The following is a 14554-nucleotide window of genomic DNA, read 5'->3' on the forward strand; positions in this document are numbered from 1 at the left end:
GCAAGAAGATTTGAAGAACATACTTTAATATTGTCACTGTTTTTCCTGTCAGCTTTCATAACCATGCATTCTGCATGGCTGATGTGACATACATTAGGACTACTTTTTCCTCAATTCATTTGGTTGATTCTGAGGGCACTCTAGTATGATCAGGGGAGATCTGACAAAGGCTGACCAAAAAAATACATGTAAAATGAGAAAATAAAAGTGGTTTTTGAAATCTGGGGCAAAGGCAGACAAACAAAGTCGGATAAGTTCTGGAACTTTACGTAAACCCACCACCATTGTCATAATAAGGAAGCAGGAACTCTGTTCGGAACTTCTTGAAATCCGAACCTGATTATATTTTTAAAATTATAATCCTGACTTCTTTTGCACCAAAATCTACCAAAGGAAGAAATCAATAAGCAAAACATGTTTGTTTGTTAACTGTTAACATTTTTAATATCTTCATAAAGATATGAAAATGTGACAGAATTTGTATACACAAAGTAAAGCTAAAACTAAATGGAGCAACGAAAATGTATCAGTGTGCAGGCACTTTTTGTGGAGGTGGTTTCAAAGTGTAGTTCAGGAACGTCTCCAATAGGAAAATTGTATGGTCCAGGTGTATTTCAGACTGCTCCAGCCTGTAGAAGAAATGAAAAGCATTACAAGGATCATAAAAAGTACAACATTGAGGGGTTCGAATCCATACATTGTTCTATCATAGACCATTGAAAACAAACAGAACACAACACATTTTTATTTAAAATATCTTGCAAAGAGCACACTGCAGACCTGGGGTAATTTTAGCATCTCTGGGCAAATATATGTAATGGAATCATGACCAAGGCTTTTCCTTGGGTAAAAGGGAGGTAAACGTCAAGTTCGGAACTCAGTTACAGTTGTGTTGATTAAATGTCAAAGTATTGACAACAGTCCTTCTGCAAATCCTTGAAAACTTTTATGTTACAGTAGGCACTTTTTCTTACTGCACTCAACAGCTGTATCAGTTAATACTTTGAGGATGGAACAAGTATAAAGTACCTTGGTTAACTAAAGCAATGTATATTGGTTGCAGTGAATACAAGAAAGGACCATTGTATTTTCTTATGTCTAAACCTTTTCCTTTTATTTTGACACCAATCTCAACTTCACTCATATTTTGACTATGACTGTAAGTTCAGCAGAAAAAAAGGTGTAAATATCTGTACTCCAAGTACAGTCAAGCATGCACATAGCGAATATGCGCATGGTTATATACAGGCAGAAACAGCTATTACTTTAGGAGAAATCAGAGTCAAGTTCCCTGGTGACTTTGCGACAGCAGGAAAAAGTGTAATCTTTCTCTTTTTTCAACTGAACAATGAATTTGAATATATGAACATGTCAAAATAAGACTCAAGTCTACATTTCCATGTTCGGTTACAGCAATTTGACCCTCTCTTAGTTCTGTCAGTTATAACATTCAAATCAGTGATGCTAAAACTCCACACTGAAAAGAATATAAAAAATTTGCCCACGTTTTTGATGCATCTCCGACTTTCTTGAGCTGGGCTCGTTCACTGGGGGTGACCATCTGCTCCACTTCTTCCTTCTGCTCCACTGCCCCTTCAGCATCCAGAGAAGCAATTATGGCCTCCACTCGCTCCTGCTTGTCTAAAAGACGTCTGATGGAAAAAAAGAGAGAAAGAGAGAAAATGATCTCAAGAGGATTTGCATCTCTAGAATATATTTGTGTACAGTACAATGGGGTCCACAGTCCTTGTAGTTTTGGAATAGTTTGACAGTGACAGTGATAGATTGTGATTAGAAAAGAAGTCACCACTTGAACAAAAATTTTAAACAATGCTGTGACATGAGCTGTGGTCTAATATCTGTTCTTATCAGAAACAACTCAATGCTGTAACTGGAAGTACTATAAGTTAGTGGAAGATACTGAGGTGTGGTGTAAGCGAATTTTGTAAGTTTTTACCCTGGGTCATAAAACTAAAACCCCTAAAAACATTGAGGAAATAACAACAGTCTTATAACCATATATTTTCTGAAAGCTCGAAAGTTTAGAAAGAAGAAGCAAACATACATTTTTTAATGTTGGTATTTCTGTAGACCGTGACCGTCATGTCATTCATTTTTAGTTTTAGGGGGTGAACGTAGGCTCTTCTAACAGTACAGCTAACAAAGTTAACCCAGCATGTCTAATTGGAGAACCACTTGACAAAATAGGTGGCTGATCCACTGTTTTGACAGAACATACAGGTAGTGTTACTTTGGCTGCAATGTGTGATCTTACTCCTTTTTCCTGACATAACATGAGCACCATATGCACGTAATCTAGAACATAAAAGAAGCCTAATGCTGCATTGAATCACTTACTCTTACTTCTTGTAAGAAGATGGAAAATTAAATGAAACAGCTTTGAATATTCTTTAACTCACTCACTACCACAACCTCAACTGTTACAGGTAAAGTAGCTCCGACGCTGTGATACTACCACAATCGCAACCCTCTCGTTTCGCACTTTGGAATTTTTTTCTCACGGTAAAACTGCACCGTTTGCGGTACTGGTTCCTCTTTTTTGTAGCCCATTCAATTATCCTTCTTTAGAAAAAAAAAAACGAAACCGAAATTGGACGGGCGTAAGTTGAGTTGTTGATATTTACGACAAACATCATTAGAACTGAATGGTAGATCGCTTCTTTGACCGTTTTCGAACATTTGACAACGAAAGTGACTCAGAAACTGGGGGAAATTTGCCAAGAAGAGTAAGGTTTAGTAGGGCCTCCATAACATAAATCTAGGGCTGCAGTAGTGGGGAAGGGGGTGTGTAAGAAAGACAAAGGAAACGCAGTTTTTGAAAACTTGTGAAAAAAAAGGTGACATTAAAACAGAGCTGTAATTTCATCAGGGCAATGTTTGTTATGTTCAAAAACAATGTTCCACATTTCAAGTCTATGTTAATTAGCAAAGGAACAGTGATTTTTAAAAATTACCCTTAAAATGGCTGGTCCACAGTGAATAGCAGCCCCGAAAATGCCTGGTTGTGAGTGAGTTAACAGTATTCTCAGAAGATTTTCTGGCTGTGAATGTCAGATTTAACTTTGATTCTTGATTCTAAATTTAGGTTCATGAATAGACCAATCAGTACCAATTAAATTTTTTTTTTTACATTACATATGAAGGGCATAAGTGAACAGTAAATACAGTCCATGCTGGCTTTAAGCACGGTCGTCGGGAGAAAGCTTAAGCGCGCTTAAAGCCGAAGCGTGCTTGAGTGCGAAGTAGACACAATCCAGAGATTTTCATGTAGAACATTTCCCGTGCCATTTCCCTTTGTTTATAAGTAGGCCTATAGCAGTCCCGCAAAAGTGTGCACTGTTATTTAGACACCCGCTATGGCAGTTTTTGTTCGCTTGTTTGTTTTTGTTTTGTGGTCGAATGGGAAATGAAAACTTAATTTAGACGGCCAGTCACGATACAGCACACTAGGCCTACACACTGCCTGTGCGTACCACTGCCCGCTGTGCCACTCATACCACCGTCTTCATTCCACTTCGCGCGTGATACACAAGCAGGATTAATGGATAGCGAGGGTCAAAGGTGAAATCGCAGCCAGCCTCCCTTTCTCGCCTCCCCGACTCTTTGTATTTTTTTTTGGTCGTGTGTAGCTTTGCCCTAGGCCTAGGCTAGATCCTATGTCCACGCGCGCGGCTGTGTGCATCAGCCTTCCTCTCCGCCTGTGTGAGTGTGCGAGTCCATCACTTGGGTTCTTTGTGTTTCTCTTGACACACTCCACTGCTGTGGTGTAGACTGTTCGAACTTCGATGGGTCATCATGGAAATATTGACTGTCTTGTAAATGAAGCGTGCTTGAAGCCGAAGTTACCATGCTTAAAGGCGTGTAATTTATATAGCAAAAATTTTGTAAGAGCCGTTTAGCGTGCTCGAGTCCGAAACGTGCTTTAAGCCGGCGTGCTTTAAGTCGGCACCGACTGTACTAAAAGCTATCAACTGTGATGGAACTTTTCTTTAGCCTCTTTGACATTTGGGATAAACAGTAACATTAGTAACATATAAAAAAATGACAAATTTATTTAGGGCTCTTTTGCATATCTCCAAATCAACCACAACAAATTATGGAATCTTTTTCAACACGAAATAGTATACAATTGTATTACAATGGGTCATGAATCCTATTTGAAACAAGAGAAACACATTAATCTTACTTGTTTTCTGAGATGCACTTGTCTCTCCTGATCATCACGTTTGCCACGGCCTGAAAGAGACATATCAAGAAGAGTATAAATCACAAATAAAGACAAAAGAAAAAACAAAACAATGGAAAATCCCAGGGAAAATGGAGTAGAGATCAGTCATTCGTATACATCTATTTATAAGCATTCTATGTCTGTACTCTTTAACAACATAAGGAGGGCACTTGAGTATGAGAAATTTAAAAGAAACTTTATTTCTCCATCTATCCCAGAGTTTATTTGCTGGGCAGATCAATCCTTTCTAGCTTGCTACTGGGTAAGCTACATGGCTTGATGGAACAAAGTTTTCAAATGAAATAATCATAATGGGTCAACAAGGTGGCATAAACAGAAAAGTCTATTCCATAGTGAAATTTAAAGAAAGAAAATACTGAGAGAAAAGTACAAACTCTCCGTTCAGTTTTGATAGTGAGGAGCATATCGACACTGTAACAGTAACAGCCATTTAATTTAAGGAAAAAGCAAGAAAGGCTGAGGGAAAAACAGAAGCTGACATACTACTCGTGCCCCCCAGCCACTGCCAGCAAACTCCCACAGAAGTTCAAGTTACAATCTTCCTCCGACCCGTCAAAACAATGCGCACTGACACATGAGGTTTATGGTGAGCTTTCTTTAGTGTCAGTTAGTATAGCAGGTCAACAAACACATCATCCACCCCTCCCCCAAACAACAGCGGGAAAAAAATCCCTTATTGAAAGAGTGATAAAGTAGCACCCACCTTGTAACATTTCTCAAGAATCATGCGAGACACTTGGATAAGGTTGACATTGAACAGATAAAATGTTCTGGCTGGAGCATGATCTGGAGTCTTTGACAGCTCCTACACACAGGGAGATTAATGCATGCCATGAGTAACAAATTTTAAAGTAATCAAATCAGCAGTAGGAAATTGTTTTTTCTGCAAGAACAACCAGCATTGTTTTATTTAGTCTGCATGTGCTATAGAGTATCATGTTTCTGTCTGCCATTCTATAACCTACAACTCTCTGAAATGACAAGTTTACAGTTCAAATGTAGTTGAGCACCTGACTGTAACAGTACTCAGAGCGTAGCTTATCCTAAGAGATTTTCATTATAGTATAGAGGATGTCTTTGAGCATTTAAAAATTGTATAGTAAACAAGAAAAATCAATGAAATGAGAACAGACATGAATAGCTAGGTGAGAAAAAACAAACTTTAATACACTCACTGTCAAAGAAACATAATTCTCAGCAAACATTTTGTACAGTAACTCCTTGGCTTCTTTTGGAGGCAACATAGCATGCTCCTCAACCTGGAAGAGATCAATATTTCCAGGAAAAAAAAATTATATTAATTGACTGGAAATAATTTATGCTCATTATCAAAGCTATGCACTGCCTTTAAGAGAGCATGGAGAAGATAAAAAATAAATACCCTTTCTAGGAAAAAGCACACTGTGTAAAATTACAAATACAAATTTGGAAAACAAAATAAGTTAATGGTCAAACTGAAAATACAGCTGACTACAGGAGTTGATGCTGTCGGGTCAGTGAAAAAAAGATAAACTCATCCGAAGTTCAACTTAACTGTTGAGGCCTGTCAAGAAAAAGAGGTGCTGGGATCAGAAAAAAAGATCAACTCGAATGAGTACCTGTACAGCACAAATAGAGTCGGACTGTACTGTAACAATCCTCTGTAAATTGTAAATATGTGTATAACCTACTGTTGGTTCACTTTAACAGAAACAGCTGAGATTCAGCTCAATACAAATCCGACTTCAATAGTATTTCATAAAAAACTATTGAAATCACATGTTAATTAACGATACTAATGAGACAACAAAAAGCCCCAAAAATGTTTGAAGCAATCTTTAAGATAGGCTCTTTCAAATACTGCATCCCTCTTATTTTCATCCATATCACAGAACACACGTGCTGAGTCATTTAGATTTCATGAGTTCTGGAAACTTTACCTGCTTCTGTTCCACATGTCTTTTCGCCAAGATGACCTTAAACATGCGTAGGGCTTTGGAACCAAACCTGCAAATTAAAGAAAACAAAAACAAAACCCTTCTGAGTATTCATAAAATTCATTTTTATTATGCAGAATTTTCTGGTGAACAGTTCTCAAAAGATCTCTACAGGTAGCCCTGGTGACACTATCATTTAGGAAAAAGAAGCAGAGATTAGGAAAAAAGAAACAAAGAATATAATATCAATTAATAATATGAGTACAGTAGAACACGACTAGCGGGAATCCCCCTTTTTTTCTCTATATAAACTCAATTACCTATGCTCGGGTTTAGCGGGGCAAGGAAAGGCACGACCTTGGCTACAGCGGGAGAGATCGAGCAAGCTCTAGTTAGGGGGAAGGGGTTTGGGGGGCTGTAGGCGGGCTCCAAACAGGCAGTCAGCGGTGCGGCGTTGTGAATGGCCACGTTGTGAATGGCCAGTCCAGTGATGAGTGAGGTGGGGCAGGCGGCAGAGAGAACTGGTGCAGAGAGACGCATTACGTGAGCCACTCCAAAAGTGATGTGCTGTAGCTTAGAGGCTCAGTATGAGAGGGTATAGGCCATAGCCCTAGGCCAGGCCAAAAAATAAAAGAGGAGGAGGAGAGCGTGTAGTGTGTGATTCCTGATTCATTGAATTGCCATTGTTGATGCGCAGGCATCCACTTCATCAGTTCTACAGTTGCTCTTCCGATACGATAGACAGCACAAGCAACGAAACCGAGGGAAAGATGGGTTTGGCACTCATATGAACTTAAGCAGTTGCGAGCGCTGTAAAACCTCTACTAAAACTAAAGGATGGCTTCCAACAATGACAAAAGGGAATGATTCTCACTCGGAATTAAAAGCCCAGATAATCTACGAAGATGACAAGGAAAGGAAGACTTAATCAAAAGCCCAAATTTTATTGATATGGAAGGGAGGTATTCATGTGGATTTTTAGAAGTTTTTGGGTAATTTCCCCTTTGCATTCCTATAGCGGGAACTCGCTTACAACGGGATTTTTCTTTTGGAGCAAAATGTCCCGCTATAGCCGTGTTCTACTGTATTATGAATGAACAATACATGACACCACAGCAGCAGCAGGCCTTCGGCTTTGCTCAAACATTCAATGTACTTCCATAAATGTAATGTTATTTATTAAGTTCTAGAATCAAGAAGACAGCTCACTTGTTACATGCAGCTAAACCCTGGTATATGGCCAACCTTTAGACAAGCATTAAGTTGCCAGTAGTATGGCAGGGCTGGTGGCATAACAGGGTTTTAATGCTGTCTTCTATAAATAGCACCAACTACCCAACGTCGAGGGAAACGATTCTGCCACGACTAGATGAAAGACAATATTGTGTTTATTTTCCTTTGCCCCAAACTCAATGTGGCGATGGCTAGCTGTCATGTGAGAAAGAAACAGAGCTTATCACTATTGCTGAGCACCTGGTAAGTAGGTCAGGTGCAGAGCGCTGTAGGCTACACAACACGGGTGCTGCCCCCAACCTCTCTCAACCCAAAACATGTCTTGCATGCATGAACAACGCATGTGTTCGGTGAGGAAGATAGCCCCTGATTGGCTTGAATGCAATGGCTGTGTCTCTGATGGGTCAATCGTTATGTATCTTGTGTGATATGCAATAAGTGTATAACTATCCACGACGCAGGGCTATTGAGTGTTCCATGTAATAGGATAGAGAAGATATGTTATGTTACTGGAAAAAAATTACTGGAAAAAAATTTGCGAAGCCTCCTCTTTGGGGGCTGATCGCCCCCACAAGCAACTACATTGAATCTGAGTATACTCATCTGTGTGTTAATTATACACAAGGTATTTTGTTGATTAAAAAAACCAACAAAACCGCAATAACAACTGGGAATTTTCATTCCCTTGAATCCGATTTTTGTTTAATATGAGTTTGTTGAATCCACGTTTCACTGCATCTCTGATGACTGTTTCGCTGGTGGCGTTGTGAAACATATTTTCATAACTCTGTTTTGAGACAAAGAGGCTTTTGGTCAGTGTAACAGTATAACCATTTGAAAAAGTCATTCCTATGACAGTTGAATTTTAATTCATAAAAAAAACAGTCACAGTTTCACATAGATTTTTTCACACAAGTAAGGTAACTGATTAGGCTTTCGATTTAGCAAATATAAAAATTTGGTGCAGAAAATGAAAAAAAAGGCATTTTGTCAGCTTACAGCAGTATTGCCCTTCCTATACGTGCACTGGCAGAACCAAGCAATATGAAGGGGGGCAGTTTAACTGTACAAGAATGGATTTTTACAATGGACCTCTTCATACTTCATGTTCAGACAAGCTGAAATCAGAAAGAATCTACAAAATTTACAAGAGGTTCATGAAGAGAAATATACAAATTATATATATATATATATATATATGCAAACTGCTGTGTGAACTCCTTGTGTTGCACTCACCTCTCAAGGACGATACTCTCAATGAGAGATACACTGAGAGCCCTGATAGCTTTGTAGTAATCTGATTTTCAAGTTAAAGAAAACAAAACTTGCCTTTTGTCCAAAAAGTTACCCTAGCAGTGAAGTCTAAGCACATTGTTCAGATGTGGATTGGACCTGTATTTTCTGTTTTACTGCATCTGTAACATGTTCGTGCATATGGTCTGATCCATACTTCACGTTACCGGTAGGCCTCTCTATATATATATACAATCTTGAATCCCAATAGATGCACATTTTTACCCATTTTTCAATTCAGTTTTAAAAAAATGTTGAGGCTCTCCTTCTTTCCGTGGTATAGTGAATCACTAGTTACAAAGCCCAAAACTAAACTCGCTGCAGGCGAGCTAAAACACAAGTGGCCATGGCAAATATTAAACAAACTACTAGAGAATTCTTTGTACATGTAGCTTGTATGTAAATGTTCCGCGCAATTTACAGGTCATCACAATCGCAATCAGCGCATTTTAACGATCGTATAATTGTGCGGCAATCTTAAGATTGCGCCGCGCGTTTTAATGATTGTATAATTGTATCATTCTTGTGAGCTCTTCAGTTTCATATATCTTAATTTACTTAATTTTCATTTTCATATTTTTACACTTTTGAAAACATACGTGAATGTTCCTTGATGTGAGTAAAAGAATAAAGATGTAAGTGAATAAAAAAATTATTTCAAAAACATAAAATAAATTAAATGTACTTTGGGAACTTTTGAGTTTGATACCTGGCATTGTATCAATCTTGTGGGCTCTTCCGTTTCATACGTTAATTTTAATTTTCCTATTTTTACACTTTTGAAAATATATGAATGTTCCTTGATGGGAGTAAAAGAATAAAGATGTAAGTGAATTAACTCACTTCAGATGGGTCACACAACAGTTGCGTGACCCCCGCCATGACGCTCGCGACGGGTCTCACAAGCCCTGCGTGACCAACTTTGGAATTTTTTTTTCGCTCTACAAATCACGCACGGATCGCGAGACCCGCCTCGTACCCTTGTTTGGCCAAGCCTGAGCTACTTAGACTTCGTTTCGTATCTCTGGGGCCGGTAGTTTTTAAGTTATTGAAGGTGAAGTACAGTGACCCCAACTGGGGTTGAACAGACCGGAACTCGCGCTTTGTTTTTTTTTCTATACAGCTCATAGTAATCCGACAGTCGCGTCGTAGTGACGGTCGAAGAAGTCGCATGAACAAGAATCACATAATTTCGCCGTTTTCTATACTTCTGTGCGTTTTACTAGTTCTAGTGCCTCAGAATATGATGTGTCTAATAGTTAGGATCCTGGATATGTACCCGAACACGGCCCGAGTCGTAGTTCTAGGGCTAGATCTAGCACTAGTACCGGTGTTGTTTTTCGCGCAACGAAATCACAACGTCGTGCCGTACATCTGTCTCATGTAATTCAGTGTATGGGTCTGAATCAATTCACAGACCAGCTTTTATATTTCCACCAAACACTTGCACATGTATACAAATCAAACCAGAACACTTTGAACTTTTATTTTTGTTGTTGCAGTGAATTTCATTCTACTTGTCACGTCTCTGGAAATTTTTCGAAAATCAAATTCATGCCAATTTTTAAAAAATCATACAAATTAAAGTATTAGACTTAGACAACTTTAGTTTTTTGTATTAGATTAAGCTTGAATGTTACTTTACTGTGTCAAAAAATGATTACAATAGGGTAATTCTGAGAGTTGTGGTGATTTATTGAAATATCCCCCAAAACGCCAGTCTTCAATGCTTGTGACTGGTGAAAGGGCCCAGTCTCAAGTGAGTTAAAAAAAAAATTATTTAAAAAATATAAAATATTAACTTTTCAGATTGCAGCACAATTAAAAATATGATTGTTAGAACATGCATTATACTATTGCGCCGATCGGTAAATTGAGCGGAACATATATAAATAAGCAAATGTGACCAAATACTTATTAACATAAAAACTTGAAGAGAAATCCATTGAGTTATGGAGTACAAAAAAAGGATACTGATCTGGAACATGCCACCTCCACTGTCTCCAACACGGGTGACAAAGTTATGCTGTGGAAACAAATAAGGAGAACCTATAAAGATCAATCACATTGACTACTATGACTTCTGTGACTAGCAAAGACCATCACAACAGGCTTTTATTACCTGTAAAAAAAATGACCAAAAACAAGATTCACATCCATGCCTAAACATACTGTAAGTAGGCCTATATTCTATGTGTTTTTTTAAAAAGAGAACGTGCACAATTTTGAAACACTCCACAATTGCTGTGTTGAGTACTTACACAATTTTCTGAAAGACACTTTAGATACTGATCCAGAGATTGCTGGTTCATTGCCTTATCTTTGGGCATAGCACTGCTGATCTGCAAAAGAATGACACAAATATTTTCCATTCATTAGTAGTAGATCTATAGAAATTAACAAACAAAAAAGGATAAAAATACTTTAAAGTTTACCAAAATTTAATTAACTTCATTTTCCATCATCTGTAACATAAGTAAAATACTTCACTTTGATTTGTATTCTTTTCTTGTTGCCTTTTTCTTTAGTGAGCAATACGCATACACATTAATCCTTTTTCAATCATGTACTTCTCCCTAAATCAAAATTCTGTTATGTCTATATCACCCACTCTCTTCTGTCTCTTTCACCCGCGAATTGAGTGGGCTATCCTTTCTACCTCAGGCCAGCTAGAGTAGCTTGACCCCCTCGAAGCCACTGCTGGGGTGCGGCCAGTTCTCATAATTCACATTCCAGTTGCTGTAAGGCATTGAATAAACCACAGTAGCTTCTCTTGGGTCTGCCAATGCTTTCACTTTTATTTCCGCTGTTCCGACACATGTGATGCGAGTTTGAACTTTTCAACCCAGAAATCATCCCTTTCTACTTTCTGAAATTTCAGGAGAGTTTTTCATTAACTCTTATCACAACCTAAATATCATTATTTTATCAACCAAGTGCGGTTCCTGTGTTTTAAAATGCATGTTTTTAAGCCTAACATTGTATAAATATAGCTCAAACGTAAACTTTTGGAGAAATGTCGATGGCCGCAGCAAGGGCAGGGTAATTTTTCAAGTGGGCTCATATGCGGTCGACTGTATGGGATAATAAGTTCTGCTACATTTCATATCCCAGTGTAACAGTACGTTAACTTGCCTAAATGACCTACTGGTTTTAATTAAGAGATGTTAAACGCCAATTAAAAAAAAAAAAACCTCAAGTATGGCGTGGAATGAACACTCATCTATAAAAAATTGTGTTTTCCCAGGTCTCAAAATGAGCGGGAAACCGAAGGGGACAAAAGAAGCTTTAGACAATGTGTAACAGGCGGTCAGTGAAGGGATGGGTAGACGCCAAGTCATCTGAGACTGAAAGATCCCTTCGTTCTTCCTACTTTGCAACGCAGGAGTAATGGCGTCAAAAGGAAGACATCGCTGGACAAGCTTCCATCGTTCATCAGTGGGCAAGAATTTATTGACTCTAATCAACATGGAGAGAAAGATCACAAGGAAAGCAGAGATGGAAATGAGAAAAGTGGACAGAGCCAAAATGGAAGAGGAGAAATGGAAGACGAGAAAAGAAAGAGAAAAACAGCGAGAGGAGCTAAACAAGCAAAGTGGAGAAAGAAAATAGAAAGAAGATGCAAGAAAAGAGGAGACTAGCTAAGGAGAATGGGACGAAGAATAAGAAGAAGCAAAAGTTAAAAGCAAAAGAAAAGAAGTCCAAAGTGAAAGGGAAAAAATCCAAGAGGAGGTTGAGCGATTCAGACTATGATACAAGTGCAGATTTCAATGAAAGTGAAATGATGCTGTTTGATGAAGATGACCTGCAGTAGGAAGATTTCATGGAAGAAGAATTTTCGACTGAGGAATCCATGTTTGCTGAAGTGGGGGCTGTGGAAGGATATGAAACTCCATAGAGATGACACATGCACAATGAAACGCTTGAACTTGATGAACGATCAAAAGTCGGACCACAGACAGAGAGAAATAGAAACAGTATTGCTGCTGACAATGAAGGCATAGGAAACAAAAGACAAGTGGTTGAAGCAGAAGAAACAGAAAGAGAAGACATCTTTGAGAGTGATGGAGATGGGAACAAAAGACCAGTGGTTGGAGTAGAAAGAGAACAATATACTATGCGTGAGGTGAATGAAGAAGAGGTGGAGGACTGCAACATGGTCAGAACTGGAAACAAAATGCCAGCATTGGCTGAAGCAGAAGGAAAGCCAGACACTGTGCACGAGAGTAGGGATTTACTTGGTCAACATGACGGTGGAGATCGTACCTTGTGGCAGATGTTCTCTCTGGTTACATAGAGATCGAGACCACAGATAAGGGACTTGTCCATTCTGCTCTTATCAAGAGTAGACATAGGTCTAGATCTACCATCCTTGCACTTTTTTGCATAGATCTACACCGTCATTGATTTCCATTTTGTTTGCATTCTCCGATCAAAAGTAGATTGAATACCGTTGTTGTATGTACCATTCTTTAATTTTGAAAGTCCCCGTTTGCATTCTACGTCATTGAATTCCATTTCATTTGCATGCTCTGATCAAGAGTCTGTTGAATCTCATTAAAGTTGAATGTAGGCCTACCATATTTCAAATTGCACCTTATGCGTTTGTCATTGATTTCCTTCATTGTTTGTCATGTTTTCTAGTGTTTGAAGCTTGTTTAAGGCCTGGTCGCATACGGGCATGGATTCGGCCGCACCTAGGTCGGGTGACTGCACCCACGGCAGCTGGCCGCCAAGTGGTACATTGAAGTTGTGCAGAAAACACCCACTGCACTCTATAATTGAAGTCTTTAAATTCCCAGCCAGGTCAGGGCCCTTCCTGAGGCTTTTTACTCCACGAAAATTAAGTTGGGAATCTCTTAGTCTTAGTACAGAAGCAGTTCTAGCTGGGAAGGGAATGTTCGCTTGTGGCTGCAAATGGTCAAGTTACTCTAAGTCCCATCTATCTGATATCTACCTCAAAATCTTGTTCCCCAGTGGATCTCCGCCCTCCTCTCTTCCTCCTTCGAAGGGGATTCCTGTCTGAAATCCACCTCTAGATCTCATTCCTTGGTGGATCTTTGCCTTCCTCTTTCCCCCCTCCATAGGGGGTTCCATCTTTGGCTTGGCCTTGTCACATTGTGGGCAAACAGCATTGACGAAAGACTATAGTTTGTTCATTATGCTTTGTTCGTTCCATGTTTCTGATTTACATAATAATGCACTTTCACATTTATGTCTATATGGTAATACGTAAGTAAAAGATTAAGACTTGAGCAAACAGAAGATGACTAAACAATACTCACTTCTGTAAAAGACAGGTGGACACTTTCACTGAACGTGGGGTCTGTTCTCGTCTCACTCAGTCTTAGCATGGTTCTCATCACCTCAGAAGCACGCTAAAAGAAAAATGAAAGGAATGGCAACCTCAGTTTTCTACACAACAAAGTGTTGGGATATATTGAAAAGAATCAAGTCACTTGTGAACAACTCTCATAGAATTTCAAACAAGAATCAGACTTTCAATAAGATCTTAATGTAAAAATTGAGCAGAAAAAAGAGGGGTTCAATATAATAGTCAAAAGAGACATTGCAGATCTACAAAGCAACAATGCATCCATGTGAAAAAGAGCTACGATCAATCTTGACATATGGCCACAATCACATACTATTGTGTGGTCAAAAATATGCAGTGCAACTTATCCTCAAATATCTCATTAATGGGTGAATCAATGGCACCCATACTACAGCAGTTTGTATCATTTTGTCTTAACGTAATATTTTTCCACAACAACTGGTGCTAAATAAAAAGTAATTTTTTCATCTAAAAAAAACTGGTGGTTCTGTGATTTTCCTTCCATCC

At 38.7% G+C, this 14554-nt stretch overlaps 1 protein-coding gene across 1 annotated transcript; it reads right to left on the reverse strand.

The window, feature by feature from the left end:
- Window positions 1-417: 417 nt before the first annotated feature.
- Window positions 418-14090, reverse strand: LOC101862373 (DNA-directed RNA polymerase III subunit RPC3; the record flags this gene model as incomplete). Its single annotated transcript, XM_005107701.2, is given in 10 exon segments — window positions 418-629; window positions 1506-1652; window positions 4208-4257; window positions 4974-5075; window positions 5446-5529; window positions 6190-6256; window positions 8656-8716; window positions 10687-10738; window positions 10974-11054; window positions 13998-14090. Coding segments are annotated over 10 exon segments (840 nt in total), but the record flags the coding sequence as incomplete, so codon positions are not given.
- Window positions 14091-14554: the final 464 nt, after the last annotated feature.

Source organism: Aplysia californica, unplaced genomic scaffold (assembly GCF_000002075.1).
Source record: "Aplysia californica isolate F4 #8 unplaced genomic scaffold, AplCal3.0 scaffold00623, whole genome shotgun sequence".
NCBI classification, from domain to species: domain Eukaryota; kingdom Metazoa; phylum Mollusca; class Gastropoda; order Aplysiida; family Aplysiidae; genus Aplysia; species Aplysia californica.